The following is a 20651-nucleotide window of genomic DNA, read 5'->3' as shown; positions in this document are numbered from 1 at the left end:
AAGCACTGTGACGTGCTCACAGAAATGTGTCCTGTTTGATCCTGCACCCACATCCAGGAGGAAATTTGGTTTTTGAAAAGGAGGTGAGCCAAATTATAAACATGGGAAGAGGACAGACATAAAAAACGAGAACTGCTTTGACCGAGTTCACCTCATGGGGCTGCAGCTACACACAATCACTCATCTCACGCTGTCAAGTTTTACTTCTCACATTCAGGATGTATGTACAGCAGAGATGAGGCCACCATCCTAAAACATTTTATCCTACACATATCAGCTCCTGCAGAACACAACCACCAGCCTCAAAAAGGTGCACATACAGGGTTTGCTCTGAAGTCCTTGTGCTGCAGTTTTAAGTCATCATAACTTCAGTTGTGTGCATGATGACATCAGTCTGGAAATAACATTCTGAATATAATAAACCCAGAAGCCACCAGACACCTTGGTTCATTCTCAAACATTCAGCTTCTTCAACCACTATAACATTCTGCTTTGGCTTAATGCCAGTTAGAAGGGGTGAATATTTAGGCAATCAATTATTTTCAGTTTTATATTTGTAATTAATTTAGACAAGATCTTTGACATTAAGTATGCTTTTCTGTTGATCAGTGTCAAAAAGCCAAATTAAATCCACTGTGATTCTATGTTGTAAATAAATGTGAAAATTCCAAGGGAATGAACACTTTTTACAGGAACTGAACATACCTCTTATGAGGGCGCTATAGATGTCGACAGTCTGATGCAGTTGCCCTTGACTGGTGTCCAGCTGTTAATGCTCCACTGATTCATACTCCAGCAGGCACAGTAGTGTTCTCCGTTCACATTTTGATCAATACTTCCAAATCTGATTCAGTAAGTTCAACTCCTGATATCCCAAGAACAGCGTGTGAATCTTAGTGGTGGACGGACTAATCCTCAGGAAGCTTTGCGGAGCTACTTACTCCCAAAAAACCTAATGCACATACTTTCATTTGGCATTTTATCAAAAATTCCAGTGACGTCGCTGGTTACAAGATCCTTCACCAACATCCCACCCAATAAGAAAAACTCATCATATGGTGATGATGATGCCAATAAGTTGACTATTGCTATCCTCCCTGAAGATACAAAGAAAGATGTAGATGAGCAACTCGTCACCATAAACTCCATCCTTGAAGAGCTTGGCACATTTCTGATCTAGGGTTACGCAAGAGAATCCACTGATGCAGTGATTTTCAACCTCCTGGAGTATTTGGTTAATAATGAACCCTTTCACCTTCTGTCTCCAAGAAGGCTTCAGGACACCTCTTACTATTGTTCTGCTTATCCTGGTTTCTTTCCTCTCTGCTGCAAGATGCTGTTAAAGAATTCTTTGGAACTTGGCCGTGTGCATCCACCATCATGGTATTCCACGCCTACTAAAAATGGCCTTTTTTATTTTGGCTTTATGCCATTGAACTATACTAACAACATTTTATTAAAACTACCATACTGCTACATTCTCTCGTGATTCTGTGAAGTCATGACAAATCGTCCTCTGGGTGCTTCACGCAATGACTCTATCATGCTCCCTCTTTGGTATGTCATCCCCTTAACATTTTGATTGAGCTCAACTTTATTTCCAACTCAGAATAAATTTTCCATAGTGTTTCATTGTAAAAATGCATCTCAATTCTGGGAGAGAAGGGAATGAGGGAGAGCATTGTGCAGGCACAAGATGTGGGGTAGGGTCTGTCTGGTTTTATGCTTACATGGATAGTACAGGTAGGTGTAGTCTGAAGAAAAGATTTGATATGAATAGTGGGGGGTGGGTTGTGGGGGTTGGAGGGCTTGATGGCCTTAAGTTATCTTCTTTTTCTCATTTGGCACCGGTTTGAAAAATGTCATAAGTCCTGTTATGTTTGTGGAAAATGGTGGCAAGAAAATTGTGCTCCATACCAGCGTGCTCTCCGGTAGATCCTATCCAGTTATATCCTGTTTTAAAACCTAATTTGTTCTTTACGCTTTCATGAAAGACCTTTTACAGAAAGTTCCCTTGTTCATCTGTTATCACATCTCCAATCCTCCTGCATGTTTAAAGATTTGTCTCCAATTTAAATTTGGACACCTCCCTTATGCTTGGGTATTAGTTTCTAGTCTTTATCTTTATATACTGTATAATACACTATCGTGGCTGTTCGTTTGTCTGTCCAGGGTTTTAAGTCACCTGTTGCTTGCAAATCGTTTGACCTATTGATCTGAAATTTGGTACACATATACTATGTAATATCTACTATCCGCTTTTGGGGTGATGATTGACCTCCAAGGTTATTCCTCTTTATTTTTATTTAGAATGAACTCTCGGAAGTGGCCAGCAAAGAGGCAGTGCGGTGCATGTGTATGGATGCTGTTCTCATCCCTACTTCCTTCGCCGTCACTTCCCCTGCGTCACTTAATATCTTAAATCAAGTCTTCAATCTGTCTCAAGAATAAGTGCCAGTTTACGTGAAAAATTAAAGAAAACTTGCCGACGAAAGAAGAGAAGAAGCGGGGCACTAGGGTGGAGAAAAGAAGAGCTGCTCAGGAAGCAGCAAACACATCAACCGCTGAGCAAACGAATGCTAAACGTACAGAGAAAGAGGATGAAAACTAGGAATGCTCAAGTCAGCTAGTAATGATAAAATACACAGAAATTGAATTCTGTGCTTCTACTAAATTTCAGGTCCATCATATAGGAGTAAGATACCATGTGCACCAACCAAAAATAAGAAGATTGCTCACAGGATCAAAAATAAATCTGAATTTAAAACCAGTAATTCAACAGAAATTAATACACACTTCTTTGAAATCTTTTCAGAGCTTTATTTCAAAAAATTCAACTCCTTCCCTTACCTTTATTAATTCTTTTCTAGAGGATCGGACTCTTTCTGAGCTTACTGAAAAAGATACTTCAAAGAATTTAAAGAGACCTTTTAACTCAATCAGCATAGGATGACAGTCAGACACTGACGGCCTTTTGGAAGAAGTTATTTTAACCATTTTTATGATGGTGAATTCCATTAAGAAGGCTATGACTAAAATTTTTATAAAAAATAAACTAAGGATGCCTCCTAATCTTAAATTATCACTCAAAGGTATTGAGGACACCCAGCATCAAGCTTATAACACAACTTCTTACCTGTAGACATCACTTGCCATCTTCAAATAACTTAGAAGGCTCCAATTTTAATGTTTCTGGCTGCCCTTCTCTCAATAGATATTTAAAAGGCGTTTGACCAAATGAAAAGGAACTCTCCATGACGAGTATTAATTTTAATGGGGTTTGAGACACATTAGTAATCCCTGTCGCTAATTCTGATATTTGCCAACTCTTAAATGTACAGAGCTGTAGACAAGGTTGTCTACTACACTATCGTTAATATTTCTCTTTAGCCTCTGGCCATTTCTCTTTGTAAACTGGACCTGTGCACCTTCTATTATTTCTCTCAAATAACTTGCTCAAAAGCTGACGCCATCCTACTTTTTCTTGGCAATGAGTGCAATTGCTTCAGTATTGTTATTAATATTCATCTGTTTGCATTAATGGAATGTAAAAAAAAAAAAAAGTTCTCATAAATTTCAACAAGGTGATTACTCAGTTTCTTTACATTGGTAAACAAAATATTGCTTGTAGTAAATCTTACAGACTCAATGGTTCCTTCTCAACTGTCTTAAATTTAAGATGATGGCAAATGCTACTTTTGCTTACTTAATATTTAAGAATCAGGACGGAGGGAGTGGAGGGCCTGTAACTGGCTCTGAGCAGCCGTGTTAATGTACATTGTGTTTGTTTTGTTTTTTTGGTAGAGCAGTAAGTGTTGGAAATTCCAATTAGTTTTGCATTAATTGCAGTGTGTGTTTAAATGCGGCCACTAGATGTCATTCTAAAACCATTGAAAATAGTTTCTGGTGTTTGTCACAAAGACACTGAACATGCTCATCCACAGAAAGAGGAAAGGCTAGGAGGATTCATAGTATTAAAACAAAAAACAAACTTTTAAATGTTTATTAATATGTAGTATTAGAGAGGTCTTGCTTTGTAATATGTAAATAGGTATTATTTTAAAAATATCTGGCAAACCTGCACCTGTAGTGTTTTTTTTTATCAAATGTATGTGGGTATGTCTGTATGGGAAGATGAAGTCATTAAAGAGCTTAAAATAAGAAGCAACAGCCTGCAATGCTATGAATTAAAAAATGTCTTTTTAAAGGTGATACCTCTGAAAGCTTTAAAGGAAAGTATACCTTTTCTGACTGAAACATTAATGTGTTCAACCTTTTCACAGAAAAAGTTTAATATTTTAAGAACACAATTACATTTTTTAAACTGGAATAAGAAAATTATAAAATCAAAAGGAAGAACATTCTCAATAGAAGTACTCTAAAATCAATTTCAGTAAATACTGTACATTTACATTTCAAATGTTTTGATTAGTTTTTATTTCAGCAATATGAACTACAGTAAAATTAGACATAAAAAACCCTTACAAAAATTTGTTTTTAAGAAAGGTGCTTTAATAATCGCATGTCGTCTGAAGGATATATGCCACAAAAACTGTGTAACACTTCACTGAAAATATGCTGCAAATGAGAGAACCAGTAAAGCTCTCCTACAGGCCACCAATACTGTGTCAATTGTTTAACGTACGTATGTACGTACATATGTACATACACACCCACACCCCCTAACCCCACCCGCCACACACAGGCTCTAAATTACTTAAAATGGTCCTCCAAAATTAAGTGTAATATTCTTGTGTTTGTGAAAGACAGTGTCATATCTTTTTTGGCATACATTATTAACATCTCATTCACCAAGATACAGTTTTTGCTGTTTTTCTGAAGCTGGCAATATTTAGCAACAGTAACTTCAAATCATTTAATTTTTCATCTTAACTGCAGCTTTCGGTTTAAAGGGCATAATTATTGATTCAAGGGTATGATTAAAAAAAAAGTAGCACTTAATAATCTGCAAAGTGTAGACTAGGAAATCAGAACATCTCTTATATATACTGTTCAAATTTAATGATATTGATTTTCGCTGACCTCGTTTAGATAAAACCACATATTAAAATTTGCCCTGCAGCAAGATTTTGAATATGCTAATAATCCCCCAGGGGTGAAACAGAACTGCATACAACACTAATTTTCACTATTTTAGTTCACTGTCTGAAAAAGTAATGCAACATATATAATCCTGCAATATCAAATTTAGAACTCTAAGTAAACTATATATCAGAGATGTACGAGTCATTTCTTAAGTATATAAGAGAAGCTTGCTTATGAAGTTGCATCATACAGATCATTTCTTGGTTTAAATAATTAATACATGGAAGAACAAAGAACCAAACTATAGACCCCATACTATTCAGACATAGAAGATACCCTGCCTGGAACAGATTAATGCATTTAATATTTTTTAGACACTTTCTGTACCTTTTTCTTAAACATTATATGGCTTTAAAACATCTTACAAGATGGAAAAACTGCTCGTAGCAGAGCTTTACTGAACCACTGCAGAGGATACACCTGTCACAACAATTAGTCTGAAAATAATTTAAAATTACATTTGTAAATAAAAGATGACTGAAAAACATTCCAGTAGCAGGAGTGCAGTCAACCAGTATGCCCCCTCATAGTTATTGCTCAAATTTGCAGCATTCAGTGATGGTATGTTGTCCAGGCGTAGGCACAGTGGTGAGGAACAGTTTAATCTGCCGGCGGTCAGCTCCACTAAGTGATTTTTTCAGTCAAAAAAAAAAAAAAAAAAAAAAAAAGAGGAGTTGGGCAATAAAACTATGGACTTTGAAAAATCTGTATCAACTACACCAGCTGGGAGAATCATTTTTAAAACAGTAAAATAAATCCACAACATAAAAAGAATACTTAAAATTACCAAAACATTATAAGGATACATTTGCAATTGTGCACTAATACTGTGGCCCTAACTAAAACTGTTGTTGCCCATCTGAAAGGTATGATGTTCATATGATTTTAAATAAAGGGGCTTTTTAATACTTAATTAAACATATCTAAAGGTAATGTTGCATTTCTGAATAACAATTTCTAACATGGCAACCAAGTGGCACTTTTAGTATAATACTTTTTTGGGTATTAGAGATTAAAGATTATTAGCACTTTAACGCAAAGTTATTGGCACTCATTTTGCAAACATTAAGTGTTTCACAACACACAATTGCAAATGTGTTCCTGAATAAACAAAATAAGGATATAGTAACAAACAACTGCATATTTTTAAAATTATCACTTTAAAATAACGTCACAAGCCAATTTAAAGAAACACAATTTCAGAGTATTTTGTGGACATATACCCAGAGTCCATAGTTACAAAAGATTCTTTATCATAAATAACAGTGCTTTATAAAGACTCTATTCTCCTCATTTATTTTTAAATCATATAGTCTTTAAAAGATAAGTTCTCTGGAAATATGCTGTGTAGAAAATGTAACTTTTTTCATTAAAATCAATAACATTCAAAAAAGGCACTTCATTCAGAGTGAAGAAAAAAAGTCTGGTAAACTAATTAGATCAAGGAGAGACAGCCTGCATAGTAACAGCATGGGATTAAAAGGGAACAAGGAGGCAAAAAAAAAAAAAAAAAAAAAAAATCTCTAATCAGAGAACAACCAAAACATATATATATTTTTTTCCTTTTTGGTAAATAGAAAGTTGGTAACATGATAGTAATTTTGTCCATATCACAATGATGTAAAAGAGTGTTTCCCCAACAAATAACTCTTAAGCATTTATCAAATGCTTTCTCCATTCAGGTTTAATTTCCAGCTGATTTTTCTCTTGAAAGCTGAACCAGCCGCAAACATATGTTTACCTTGGTTTTAATTGGAAGAACCATAGGAGTTCAGCTTATAGGTACAAAAGCCAACAACCACCCTTCATGCTTAGACTTCGTAAGAAGCACCAAATACTTGAGACTTGAGTTGATTTCCAGGTTTCCTGACAGAAAGGTTCAGGGCTATTACCTGACGGAAGGATAGATTCCAGAGGCCTTCCCAACTGTGGTCATGGAGTCATGGACCCCAAATGGCAGGGTAATCAGAAATGACAGGGCACAGACTCTGCTACCTGCCTCTCAAATTTTGAAGCACACTGTAAACATCTTCTTCTTTACTTAGCCCTTCAAAAAAAGGGATCAGATCTAGAAGTTCTGTATCTGTCATGTCATCAAACCAGGACTGAACAGGAACCTAAGAGCAAAAGTGAAAGACAAATTTTTAACGACATCAATATTATACACAATGACTCTTTACATAAACATTTAAACCTTTACCATCTCATGTGGGTCTTGTATCTTAATATACATTATATATTTAAAGATGTCTTTATTTCTAAATGGAGAAGCTCACATTTCAATACAAAATTTTCACATATGTTTATACATGAACATAGCCTATTTGAAGTCATATTTGCAATTAAGTGGACTAATCTTTTTAGCTGTTTAAAACTAAACATTATAAATACTATTTATAGTATTTTAAAACATCTGACAAACAGTACTATTTATTTAAATATAGCAGTACTACATAAACAATTCACTTTTTTTTCTAAATGCATACATTATAGTTTTAAATGAAACCACATTTAATAAAAGTTAATTTATTTAGCTTTTATGTAACAACGTTACTGAATGTTGCTCGAATTATGTGGTACTTTGCAAGGTTATCACTTTGACCTTTCCTCAGCCATGTAAGAGTAAAACACTCTAAACATGCGAAGAAGTTCACCTTTTCATTAAAACATTCCTTACAAGAACTAAACTTAACAGCAGTACCATGTCTTCTCTGAGTTTAAGCAATTTTAATAACAAAAAGACAAACTTGTTGTGAAAAAATACTGATAAGCACTGCCACAAAAGCTAGTTGCAAAATCACTTTGAGACTACCTATGGAAATAAATTTAAAGATAAAAAAAAAAAAGATTAGAAGAAAAATACTCACTGCATTTTCAGGATGGAAGATGTAGGATGCAGGAGAATTGTCCACTATAATAACTTTGCTAAGTTCTCTTCCTAATCGACTAAGATCTTTGACATAATTTCCTCTGTGGAAAACACAGGATTCTCTGAAGAGTCTAGCTCTAAAAACACCCCATTGATCTAGAAGGTCAGCCACTGGGTCTGCATACTTGAAATAACAGAAAAATCATCATTAACTTTCTGTATGAGTTCATTTCACACATTAAAATACTACTTATTTCAACTACTACAGTTTTATAAATCTTGTACAAATCATTAGCAATCTTAAAAAAAAAAAAACTTTATAAAACAGTAACTGAACTTGATAAAAATTACTGCAGCACTTTGAAAGTAATAAAACAAATTTATTTTAAAAAAGATTTCATAATTACACAAAAATTTTCCTTTCAATTAGAATTTGTTGCAAGTTATGATTGGTAAAAAAAAAAAACCTATTTGATCAACTTTTTAAAGGGATGACCAGAAAGACATTTATTTTATGTTAATATAACATTTTCATCACTTAGGTGATTCAGGGTTGCAGAGGGCTAGAGTCTAACTTGGTAGTACTGGGTACCAAGCAGTAAAAAGGTCCTCAACTGATCACCAGCACATTATAGGGCCAACTATGGTATACACCCTCAATCACTTTGGGACAATTTAAGGTAGCTAAATAACATCAACTGCACATCACCAGCATGTGGAAGGAAAACCAGAAAATATGATGCAGTACTGAACTTAGGGATGCTCCAGTCAACTGGCCCCTGATCTAAATTGTCCGATTTTCACTGAAAACAAAAAGGATTTAATAACTAGAATGGTAAATTGGCCAATCATAAAAAAAAACCTTTTCTGCCCCTGCTTTTCTAAGCTTTATGGCAATTTAGCTGCATTGCTCCTTTATGAGAACTATTATGGCAGTTGAGCCATGGCATCTTTTTTTTTTTTTTTTTTTTTGCAGCAGGCTTCCTGCAGTGTAAACAAAGAGCAGCAAGCTGAGGCTTGTTTTACAAGAGAGTGAGCGGTGATTGGAATATCAGCTTTTACGTTAAAGAAAGTGGAGTAAAAAATTTAGAAGAAGGAATCCGAGAAGTCGTCCTGTGTATTAGGCAAACAGCAAGAAAAGCTATCTTAACTAATTCAGACCTTTTTATTATATATAGACAGACAGACAGACCTTTATTTACATTGTCCTTTAATTAAAATGCATATAGTTTTAATCTGGACAACAAGCTTGTTTTAAGTGCGGTGACAAATTTGAAATTGCTGCTTAGTAAACAACACAGCTTGTTAGCTTAACAGCAAAATATGTCTTTCTTATAAACATGTCAAGCATTTTAGTCTTGTGTCTTCTTGATAAACAATTTACAAACATTTGATACATTTGTGGCTTCTAAAATTTTCTACTGTGTTTAGGTAAGAAACAATTACTACATAATTAAAATGGTAAACCGCATTTATAATAACACCTCAAGAATTACAAATGTCTACCTGTAACACTGAAGTAAAAAAATCTTAATTTTAATAGCAATAAAGCTGTAGTGCAATTAATGACTAAAAATGCTTAAAACCTCTAAGTACATATATATTTACATTTAAGCAGAATTTAATTGCCAATAAATATTAAATGATTGTGCAAGACAGCTTGTAATTATGAGAAAGAAGCATTTTATTTTCTTTTACGTTATACATAATATTGATACTTTTTTTACATATTTTAGTACGCATTTTAAGAACATTTTATTCATTTTAGTATTTTTAAGGTCAAAGAACAATAAGCCTACATATTTTAATTTTGTTAATAAAAAAATTAACAGTTAACATCTGTGGTCTATAGGTTACTTATAAAAAATACAGTTTAATATAGGACATAAGAATTGTGTGTGTCTGGTTATGCAGGAGCTTAGTGTAAAAATGTTTTGAAGGGATAAGAGGAGGGGGGAAAAATCAGTATCTGAATCTAAATGACATGAAATCGGTGATTGGTATCAACCTTAAAAAAAAAAAAAAAAAAAGGATTGAACCATCACTATACTGAATAATCATTTTCACCTAAAGTCAGTTTTTGTATGGTGTGGGTATATAGTACATATCACAAAAAAAAAAAAATTTACAGCAGTGTCCAGTTCTCCTAACATAATTGGAGCAACTGACTGCACTCATACTGCAATAAGGGCACCTAATGAGAACAGAGCAGCTTGTAACCTGTAAGCAGTGACATTCCATTAATGCAAAGATAATCAGAGATGTAACTGGCAGACACCGTGTCATAGTGGCCTGGGTAAACATGAAGGTGCTGTACATGGTGGCTCACCTTTTGTAAGGTAACTTGCTGAACCCTCAGTGTTCCATATGGCCTTTACTTTTCATCGTAACAGCAATTATATCATTGCATGTACCAGGTGATAGTGGCTACCCGCTCAGACAATGGTGCCTTATACCATTTCTGGACCCTCAGAGTGCACACGAAAGGTGCTATAATGCCATGCATGATCTTTCACTCTCAGTTGTGGAGCACAGGTATATATTCTTGAACGCGGGTGATGGGGTCTTGATGCATCAGGAAGGAACTGCTCTACCAGCCAATGAAGTTTTGCAGCATCTAGATTGCATATGTATGTAGTTGATTAGAACAACAATGAAGCTGCATATAGGGAAGAAGTTCAGAACCTGAAAGAATGGTGTGGCATCAACAACCTGGTCTAAAATACAAAAAAGACCATAGGATTTATTCTGCAGTACAGCACATTCAGAGCTCTGACCTTTTTAAAAAAAGACCCACTTCAGTATAGTTAGTACAATGTACAATGTGTAATTCTGCTGCCAAACTAAACTAGGCAATAAAAGGCGGGCCCAACTTTTCATTAATAAATAAATGTTAACAATAGATGGGAATGTCCACCCATGTGAAGCAGATTTACATACACCCATGCATTTGATATATTTTTAGTAACTGCTCCATCACTACAAAACTGTGCAGTATGTTGTCCTGTAAATTTCTAATCAGATGGGTGAACAGTGCAAAAGATGCAATAAAGTTATGCAAATTTGACTACTTTAGTCAGAAACATTTGCATCTCTGTTTTGTCCATTTATTAATGGCTGGAGGAAAAAAGACAACAGTACAAATTTAAGTGTAGCTCTTGATGTCACAATAATGTGTATCATGTACTCGGACAATTTTTTTATTGTTATCAATTAATTTAGCAGCAACCAGTTTCATAACAAGATTACAAGGTAAAACAGCTTTAGTTTTATGTTTGTGGCAGGAATGAGGGAGATATTAGCCTCCTTTCTCATGGGCATGGATAACTTGTTTACCTGATATTTCAAATCTATTCTGGCTACATAACAAGCATGCGAATTAAGTCACAGACATACTGACTACATGTTAAGGTTTAAGTGCATCTTTGAATCAGCTAAAGGTGTTAAAGCCCAAAACATTTGGCACATGTTTTGTATGAAGAATTTGAAACATGTAGATGTTTACAAAGAACTTCGAAACTAAAATCAAATTACACCCAGTTAAAATAACACATTCAAATTTTAGCATATTTCTTTCTATGCTTCTGAACACTGGAAGGTTATGCAATTGGTTGATGTTTAAATACTCTTTGGTGGAATTACAAGTGTGAAGCGTTCTGTATGCTACAGGAATGTTCTTCTCTTTTCCCCCCGTTTAATAATTTAATTATTTATAGGTGCCTTTCAAGGCACATAAGGACACCTTACAGAACACATTAATAACAGTCACAGTAAAAAAATTACAGTACAATAAAACCAAAATAAATACAATAATAAAATTAAATTTAAATTTATCAACTAAAATTTATATTAAACAAGCCAACTTAAAAAGACGTGTTTTAAGGTGAGATTTAAAAGTAGGAAGAAAATCATTATTACGAATGAATGTATTTCCGATGAGAAAGACGGAGAATATCCCAGCCATGGCACAATGCCGAAAGTGTTTCAGACAGATGACACCAAATTTGAAAAAGCTCTGCTGCTGCATAACTGTAAATGGATGTCACTGATATCACTGGATGAAGCATGAAAAACAAGAAAATCCAGGCAAACACACTCCAATGAAGCAACTTGTCAGTCTGTACCATCGATAAGCTTCCACCCAGAGAAACAGACTGCCATCAACCAGGTAAACACTGGATTTAGCATATATCATTAAAACCTCCCAAACGAAACGCCGGCAAATAATGACAAAGAAAGTAGCAACTAACTATCTATCTATCTATTATATATATATATATATATATATATATATATATATATATATATATATATATATATATATATATATATATATATATATATATATATATATACACATACATACATACACACACACACACACACACACACACACAAATAATAACTTCTTGTGGTGGTAGTGGACTTTTCTACAGAAATGTTCTTTAAATCAAATTTTAATTATTACAGAATGTGCCCCTCCTCCCCCATTACGTATTTTAAGACGGAACATTTTAATTATTTATGTTTACTTTAAATATATTACACCTGATAAACTTTGATATTTTAATAAGCAAAGCTATGCATATTCTTTGCAAAGCTTTGAGAAGGACAAATTCTTGTGGAAAATTATTTGCTTTGAAAAAGAGTACTGTAAAGCAAAAAGCTAAAGATGCAAATGCAGCAAGATTTAATCCAAAGCAATCAAACTGAGCATAAAAGCTTCCAGAATTGCTGAATTCCAGAAGGTGGCCTGAGCCGACTCTTATAGTATGCTGTTTCAAGATGAAGCAAGCTATCTTCTGACCACAACCAGAAGTGGACTCTGCAAACTGAATAACTTTGTGCTAGTCAAAAAATAATTTCAAATAATACTTGAATAAATAAATCTCTACAAACTTCAAAAAAGTAGCAATGCATTGGGAGCAAGTATTTTGCAATGGCACCAGCTGGGTGCTGAAAGGTACCAAGATCATCTTTGGAAATAAATGAGCACGAATTGGACTAAGTAGGTAAGAAAACAAGTGGATGGAAAACTGAAATTTACAATTTGTTTATAATTTTAGAATTGTACAAAGATTTAAATTCTGAGTTGATCCATGTTACACTCAAATGTAGTAAAACTGTAACACATGCAATCAGATTCATAATTACCTAATTATCTGTCAAAGAATCAGATCAGAATTAACCAGAAAATTCACAATTGATATACAGTACCTCTAGTAGCCAGGAAAGCAATTCTTGCAATAAAAGAATTACAATGAAAAAAAGTTCTCAAGGGTTCTAAAAGAGAATACCTCTCAATATTAAACACTAAACTAGTTTTGGAATCGTATGCACATGTATTAAAAATAAACTTCCACAACTGACTAATAGTCAGGAGAGTGAGTAACTAAAGCTCATAATGTCTGTTGTCATTTCTTGACATACTTTTTGCTGCAGCTCATGCCAGATTCACACTTCTTACAGAAGTTTCAAAAAATCTGGAAACAGTAGGAGATGAGTGGGATGAAAAATGCACTTGCAGGACATGCAAAGAATGGAGCAGAAAACAGCAAGTGTTCTTTAACACATAAATCATCATAGTAAACTGTGCAATGGGTAGAAAGGAATCCATAGTGCAAAGTATATATCTTACACTTCCCGTTTGATCATATCACCACATTGACCTCTGCAAGAAATTTAAAAGAGCCATCAACTGCTCCTGTTACTTGAAAGGATATACCTAAGCCTCAAAGGGATTTCTCTCTATTCAAAGACTATCCTTTATATATAGGGTGTTATTCACTGATATAAACAGAACAGAATCACAGAATAAATAAAATAAAATCAATTCAACTAAAAAAATTAAAACAGACGGTTGTTGAATATGATGTATTCAGAAGAAATAACCACTGAAAAACCCTGCCATCCCCCTGAAACACATGACTATAAATAGGGAAATTAGTTTAAGTAAATTTTGAATATCAACCAGTAAACAAACTCTGAAATTCAAATATGAATCTGACAGTTTTAGTCAGAAGTGTGCCTTTGTATTTGGCTTTTAATACGACAAAGCTCTTACGTTGCATGATTTATATATAGCCATTATAATGTTAGGCAATGTTCATTCCTCTCTTAAAAAAAAATAAAAAATTGTCAAGCTATTTCCTGCAAACCAAATGTAAAAAAACTGACTTAAAAATTTGATGCTTTCTATTAGCGTATTAATACTATTTTGTGTATTTCTGTAATACTAGGTCAAACATGCAAGTTAGAAAATTGGGGGTCAGGGACACACAGTTCAAAAAATTTCACATGTGGAACACAATTTCATCAGCAAACAAAACAAAAAAAAGTATGCACCAGGACTTTTATACCATGACTCAACACATCCATAACCAGATTAAAAAGGTAAGGATGTAAAGGTGATCACTTGGTGCAGAACTAACTAACAGATACTAACTGGTATCTTGTCTGTTACCCCAAAACTGCTTTTAAACAGTGTCCTGAACTGGCTTTTGCCAATGTAAGTTTGTTGAAAAAAATAGAAGACAGTTAGGGACTTAACACATAATTTGGACAATTAAAAGAAAAAATAAAATCTTCATTTACAATACACTGAAATGTGCACATATCTTTACAAAGGCTTGATTTGACTTTTTCCTTGGAATTTGGCAAACACCCCGGCTTTTTACCCAAACACATTGACAGTGCACCATCAGAGGCCAGACTAATAGAGTAAGCCCAATCCACTCTTAAGGATCCAAATAACTGAAAATGTATCAACAACACTCATCAACATCTCTGACAAAAACTGCAAGATGAGGCACACCAGGAACATCAAAGCTCTCATGTACTTCAATGGAAAAACAAATGCTTTTATTTTTTCTTTTAATTGGGTCTGGGAAAGTTAATGTGTTAAGTTTTGTGATTAATGTGGCCTCTTTAACATGTTAAAAAATACTGTGCTTTGGGCAAGGTGGAATTTGTTTTTTTAACATTACTAAACAATAACACAAATAGGTTAAGCGTGTATCTAATTACATACACATCCACTACCGCACTTCTATACTACCTTTAAAAATTCAATGAAATAAAATTTTCATTTACAGATTTAACATTTCATATTTTTACAATGGTGTTCTGGTGTTCATTTTATTGATTTATACATACTTACATAGGTGCATTGGATTGGGAGGAAAAGGGGTGGGGGTTACGGCAGCCTTGGTGCAATAAAGAAAAGTTGTGAAGGTAAAAATTATGCCATCACTTTTTTTTCCATTTCATGTTTCTGTAAAAAGTATTAATGTCATATCACACAGGTGCTAAATAAGTTATCTTTGAGAGACATCCATCCATCCATCCATCCATTTTCCAACCCGCTGAATCCGAACACAGGGTCACGGGGGTCTGCTGGAGCCAATCCCAGCCAACACAGGGCACAAGGCAGGAAACAATCCCGGGCAGGGTGCCAACCCACCGCAGGACACACACAAACACACCCACACACCAAGCACACACTAGGGCCAATTTAGAATCGCCAGTCCACCTAACCTGCATGTCTTTGGACTGTGGGAGGAAACCGGAGCGCCCGGAGGAAACCCACGCAGACACGGGGAGAACATGCAAACTCCACGCAGGGAGGACACTAAACCAAAATAAGTCCCTAGTACCTCTGTATTTAACTTGCCAGTCTGCCAGCCAACTTACAGTGTTGACTGCCCTAATATAATGACAAAATTCTACAAAATAGAAGTAACGATTATCCCTACCAATGATTTAAGTTTGCAGTATCTTTGCTAATTTATGCAAAGAATGCAACATAACCATCCAAGTAATGCCCGGTGTCAGTTTTTAAGTGAGACAGCAGCTACAGAGATCTTTTTGAGCGTGCCAGGTGCAGAAATGTAGGTACAGAAGTGTTTCCCAACTGTTTTTCTGTGGTGGCACACCACAAAAGCATTAAATACATACACGTATTAAACTGTTTGCAAGATGGTGACCACAGAGCTGCTTTTATGTTGTCCTCTCCAAGTAGTTCCGTCCTCTCAGACAGGTCTCAACCACCTAAGGAGTGTCTCTTTCTCAGATCTGGACCCAGGGGCACTACACTGTTATTTCAACAGCACACCAGTTGAAAGCCAATTGTGTATAACTGTCAAGTTGTTGATGGTGATGAACAGTAGAGGATAGTACTTATGGAGTATAAACACAAGCATTAATGTATGTCCATTTAAGGGATGCATATTCTTTCAATTAAATCAGTTTTCAGTGGTGCACTCAAAGTCAACAGTCATTTTGACTGTTTAATTTTTACTTTGACACATTTGTATTTTATATGCTATATCAATTTGATAATTAATACATTGGCCTTGTTTTCGTGTTGCCTTCTTTTCAACCTACCCTTTAGGAAGGCGTTCAAATTCAGGTTGTACTTGTTCAAGTGGTATTTTGTTAAAAATTTAGGTTTAAGGTCATTGTTTCAGTTTAAACTATGCCATTAATTTTTTTTTAAAATCCTTTATGTCAATTCTATATTAAATTTGTGATTCATTGTGTATTTATTTCATGTTTAATGAATTAATTTTATATTTATGTTTTAATGTAAGATGCGATAAATTATTATTTATTTAATTATTTTTTTAAATCTATTCCCAGCCCTACTTTAAATTGCTGGCCCAAATCTTGTGTTAAGTCTATTGCTGTCTGCTACTGTTTTTCTCGACAAACTTATAGTATTATTACCAAATTCCTGTCGTCTGTCAATACAAACCAGTTCAGCTGCCCTCAACATGCATGCTTTAATGAAGATCGCTTCAGAATATCGCATTGATGCTAAAGCTGTTTCATTGGCTGTAATGTTAGCTTACCTTAATATGCCACCATTGTCTCGTGACTATGAGTGAAAACAGACTGCTGCTTTAAGAGCTGCAATTACAGTAACTCGCTGAACTTGTCTATCTGTAGGTGTCCTGTATACTTGCAGTATTTTTTATTTGTGCCTTCAAATATTACACTTTTTGGGAACAGCCACTTGCTGTGTAAATTAAGCAAAAGATTTGAGGTTTATTTTCCAGAAAAAAATATGCTGTTGTCAATTGATCCTCAATACTCAACATTTAGAATCCACCTTTCATTTCTTTGATAGACATTTATAGCATTTTTCAAACTGAAATGTCGTTACTTTGCGACACTAAAAATGCACCAAGGAATGCCAGAAAGGACATCTACCAGATAAAGCAGAAAAAAATTCTTACAAAGTGAATTTTTTTCCCCCCATATTTAACTCAGACTGTAGGACGACCAAACCAGAGCTGTATGTGTTGCATCCCTGTCTTAAAGACTGCCAAGGTTTCTACTTCAAATTCATGGCTCAGTAGTTTGTTCCAGATACCCATAACACTTTGCATAAAGAAGTGCTTTCTGACTTCAGTGCTAAATGCCCTTCCCTTCAATTTCCACTGATGTCCTGAAGTATGTGATTCACTGTTAAGTTGAAGATTTCTACTGAATCTACTTTATCAATGCCTTTGAGAATTTTGACAAACTGCTGCTTTACTCATAAGATATTATAAAGTATCTTATGATGATACGCTCTGGGAAACCAGCTATACATATTAAAGATCAACAAATTCAACAAAAAGGGTGATGATGGGGTGTGTGATATAACTACAGTGATCCCCCGCTGTATTGGAGTTCAGCTATCGCGCCCCCGCTACATTGCTGATTTATTAATATTATTATTATTACTAGAGGGCTTCGCTCGCCCACCCCTGGGTTTGGTTTACCAGATAAACAATTTAAAGAGATTGTTATTTTCATGGGAATTGTTACATATGCATTATTTTCATTTTTTACTTTAAAACTTTTGTAAAAACAATATTTGTCCTTTATTTCCTGCCCCAGGTGTGGTTAAATCTCTTTCTCGCGGGACTTATAATGCTACTTGCGTTGTGAAGGGGGGGTCTGAACGCACGCTAAAGAGATGCAATTGGTTCAGCTGGTGTCTTGCTGCTGGCCAGCTGCGTGTTGTGCTTGTCGCGCTTTACGTCAATCACTTAAAAGCCTGTACAGCAGCTGTCCTTTTGCCACTTCGCGTCTCTGCCGCTAGCGTTCTGAAGGGGGGAGGGGGATGGGGGAGTTGTGTGTGAGGCCTGAACGCACACTAAGCAGAAGTGGACGGATCATCTGCTGTCTTGCTGCCTGTTCTGCTTGTTGATCATTTAAAAGCCTGTATAGCAGCTGTCCTTCTGTCTCACTGCCTTGTCTAGCATGACGTTAAAATGTCTCTCACAGGATGTCAAATTGTCTTCTGAGAAGATCAAGCCTCGTTTACCTACCAAGATTTTGGTTTACATGTGTTTAAAGCGTGTGTGAGGGGTACTTTAAGGCATAAACTATAAAAAAAAAATGTTTATTTATATGGTCTTTCTATATACCGAGGATTTACACCTATCGCTGATGAATCTGGAACGGGGGATCACTGTATTTTCTAGAGTCACCAATAGAAATGATTGTATTATTGCACCTTTCCAAGTGTATCCTGAATTTAAACTAAATGACCAAAGCTACTACCACACAAGCTAACGCCAGGTTCTGGTGCTTCATTGTTTCACATCAAGCTTTTATTTACACTTATTACCCCCATAACAAAAAATGCACTGGGTCAACAGTTCCTATTATATCTGTTGTATCTGTATTCACAGTACCTTCTTCATTCATCTATGGCAAGCTACTTTCACAACTGGCTCAAAATTCGAAATGCTATATAAAATTTCTCTGACTAGCATATTTTTTATTTTTGTTAACATTGAACAATATCTACAATTTTGTGGCTTGATTGTGCTCTGCAATAAATTGCTACTTTTCTTCTAAGACAGTTTCATGCTTTGGATCCACTGCTGCTATAGGTGCGTGAATGAAACATAAGTTACTTATTTGTTTGCATCTAACGGTTTTACAACCAAGCTAAACACTAAACTTGTAGAGCTATGGAACAGTTACCAATTGCTATGGAAGGGGGTGTATCAATGCCATCAGTCATCATCAAAAAAACAACAGCTGCATGTCAATGATTAGAAACATAGACCATTACTGACAATACAATGTGTTAGCAGGTTAGATCAGAAAAAACAGTACTTGCCACTTATTCATGCATTTCAAAAGACATTACACTCTGGAAATGTTTTAATTTTGTATTTGGAATTTAAAGTATATACCACCGATCAAACACCCACATTAACACTCTTGTGTAATACTTCCCCCATCACCTTAGTCAACACAAAAATTACCAATTAAAGGTAATGATGAAGAGAGATATGTATGTATAAGGAGGCAGTTTGGTGTAGCAGTTAATGCTTTGGACCTCAAATCCTGAGGCTGTGTGTTCAATTCCCACTACTGACACTGCATGACCATGAGAAAATCATTTCACCTGCATGTGCTCCAATTGGAAAAACATAAGAAAAGTAATCAACTGTATCTCAAATGTTGCAAGTTGCCTTGGATAAAGGGATCAGTAAAATAGTAAGTAGTAAAAAAAATAATATCAGTTTAAAGGATCAATCATTGATGTCAATTTGAAGCAATCAACTGTGCTGACTTAATGTTTAAATGTAATTTTAGTCAGAAGTGCCTTTCTTTCATGACACAATAAAGGGAGGCAACAATTTGAGACCCCTACTTACAGAGGTCAAAAGAAAAAATCTTAACTTATATAGATATAAAAACTATTATTGATTTATGCACCTGAAGAAGCACCAGTCTTATCTCACACATTCAAATTTACTTGATGTGTTTTGCACAGTACAGAAATGGCAGTAAGTCATGTTGTAAATATTTCAAATGATAATTCATTAATACAAAAATAAATTGAACTGAACCAAATAAAATGTCCTAGACAATGGTATTTCATTTAGAAATTGCATTAGAGCAGGCATGCTTGAAGGTAAGCAGTAACAAGAAAAGGAAACACACCAAATGGTTTAATAGGGAGCAGAGAGCTAACATGTATTACGTTTTTGTATAGTCCAATACGAAATAGCGAAATTGCAGACACTGTATTTATTAAAAGTATTATTTTTATAAGATATTTACAAAATCCTGTAACCAGTCTGAAGGACATGTGTCAGCGTTACATTAAAATAATGTCTGAGGTAGACACTACCAAGATTAACTAACAATGTATCAGGAAACACTCACTAAGGCTTGCAAGATTCTTGGGCCTGGAATGCACCAAGCATACAATACAGATCAGTTTAGCTCAGGTTGCATCATAGCAGTTTTGACACATACTTAAACAGGTAGATGTCAGCTATACAGAATCCTCTATACAGCATAACCAGGATCACGGTTATTGCTTAAAAAGGTAGGTGGTAGAGGAAAAAGTCACTAAACTACAATTCTTAGTCTTATGTGAAACAAACTGCTGCGTAGATAGGTAACTCACTTGTCAGAAATAGTATTAAAAATATAGAATATATTCAGTATAGATGATTAGGTAAAATATAATTCACCGTGTGGGCGGCACGGTGGTAGCGTTGCTGACTCGCAGTAAGGAGACCTGGGTTCGCTTCCCGGGTCCTCCCTGTGTGGTGTTTGCATGTTCTCCCTGTGTCTGTGAGGGTTTCCTCTGGCTGCTCCAGTTTCCTCCCACAGTCCAAAGACATGCCGGTTAGAGTGCTTTTGACGATCC

At 35.1% G+C, this 20651-nt stretch overlaps 1 protein-coding gene across 2 annotated transcripts in view; it reads right to left on the bottom strand.

Moving 5' to 3' along the window:
- Positions 1-4407: 4407 nt before the first annotated feature.
- Positions 4408-20651, bottom strand: part of ctdspla (CTD (carboxy-terminal domain, RNA polymerase II, polypeptide A) small phosphatase-like a) — a 104474-nt gene continuing 88230 nt past the window's right edge. For both annotated transcript variants that reach the window (XM_028804202.2, XM_028804201.2), the window contains 2 exons: positions 7974-8159; positions 4408-7223 (listed from right to left, as the gene is read on the bottom strand). In XM_028804202.2, the coding sequence (XP_028660035.1) occupies positions 7098-7223; positions 7974-8159 (312 nt within the window). In that variant the 3' untranslated portion in view covers positions 4408-7097. The remainder of the gene's footprint in view (positions 7224-7973; positions 8160-20651) is intronic.

Source organism: Erpetoichthys calabaricus, chromosome 6 (assembly GCF_900747795.2).
Source record: "Erpetoichthys calabaricus chromosome 6, fErpCal1.3, whole genome shotgun sequence".
In the NCBI taxonomy this organism is placed as follows: Eukaryota; Metazoa; Chordata; class Cladistia; order Polypteriformes; family Polypteridae; genus Erpetoichthys; species Erpetoichthys calabaricus.
The sequence above is the reverse complement of the archived record's forward strand: the minus strand, read 5'-3'. Positions and strand labels throughout refer to the sequence as shown.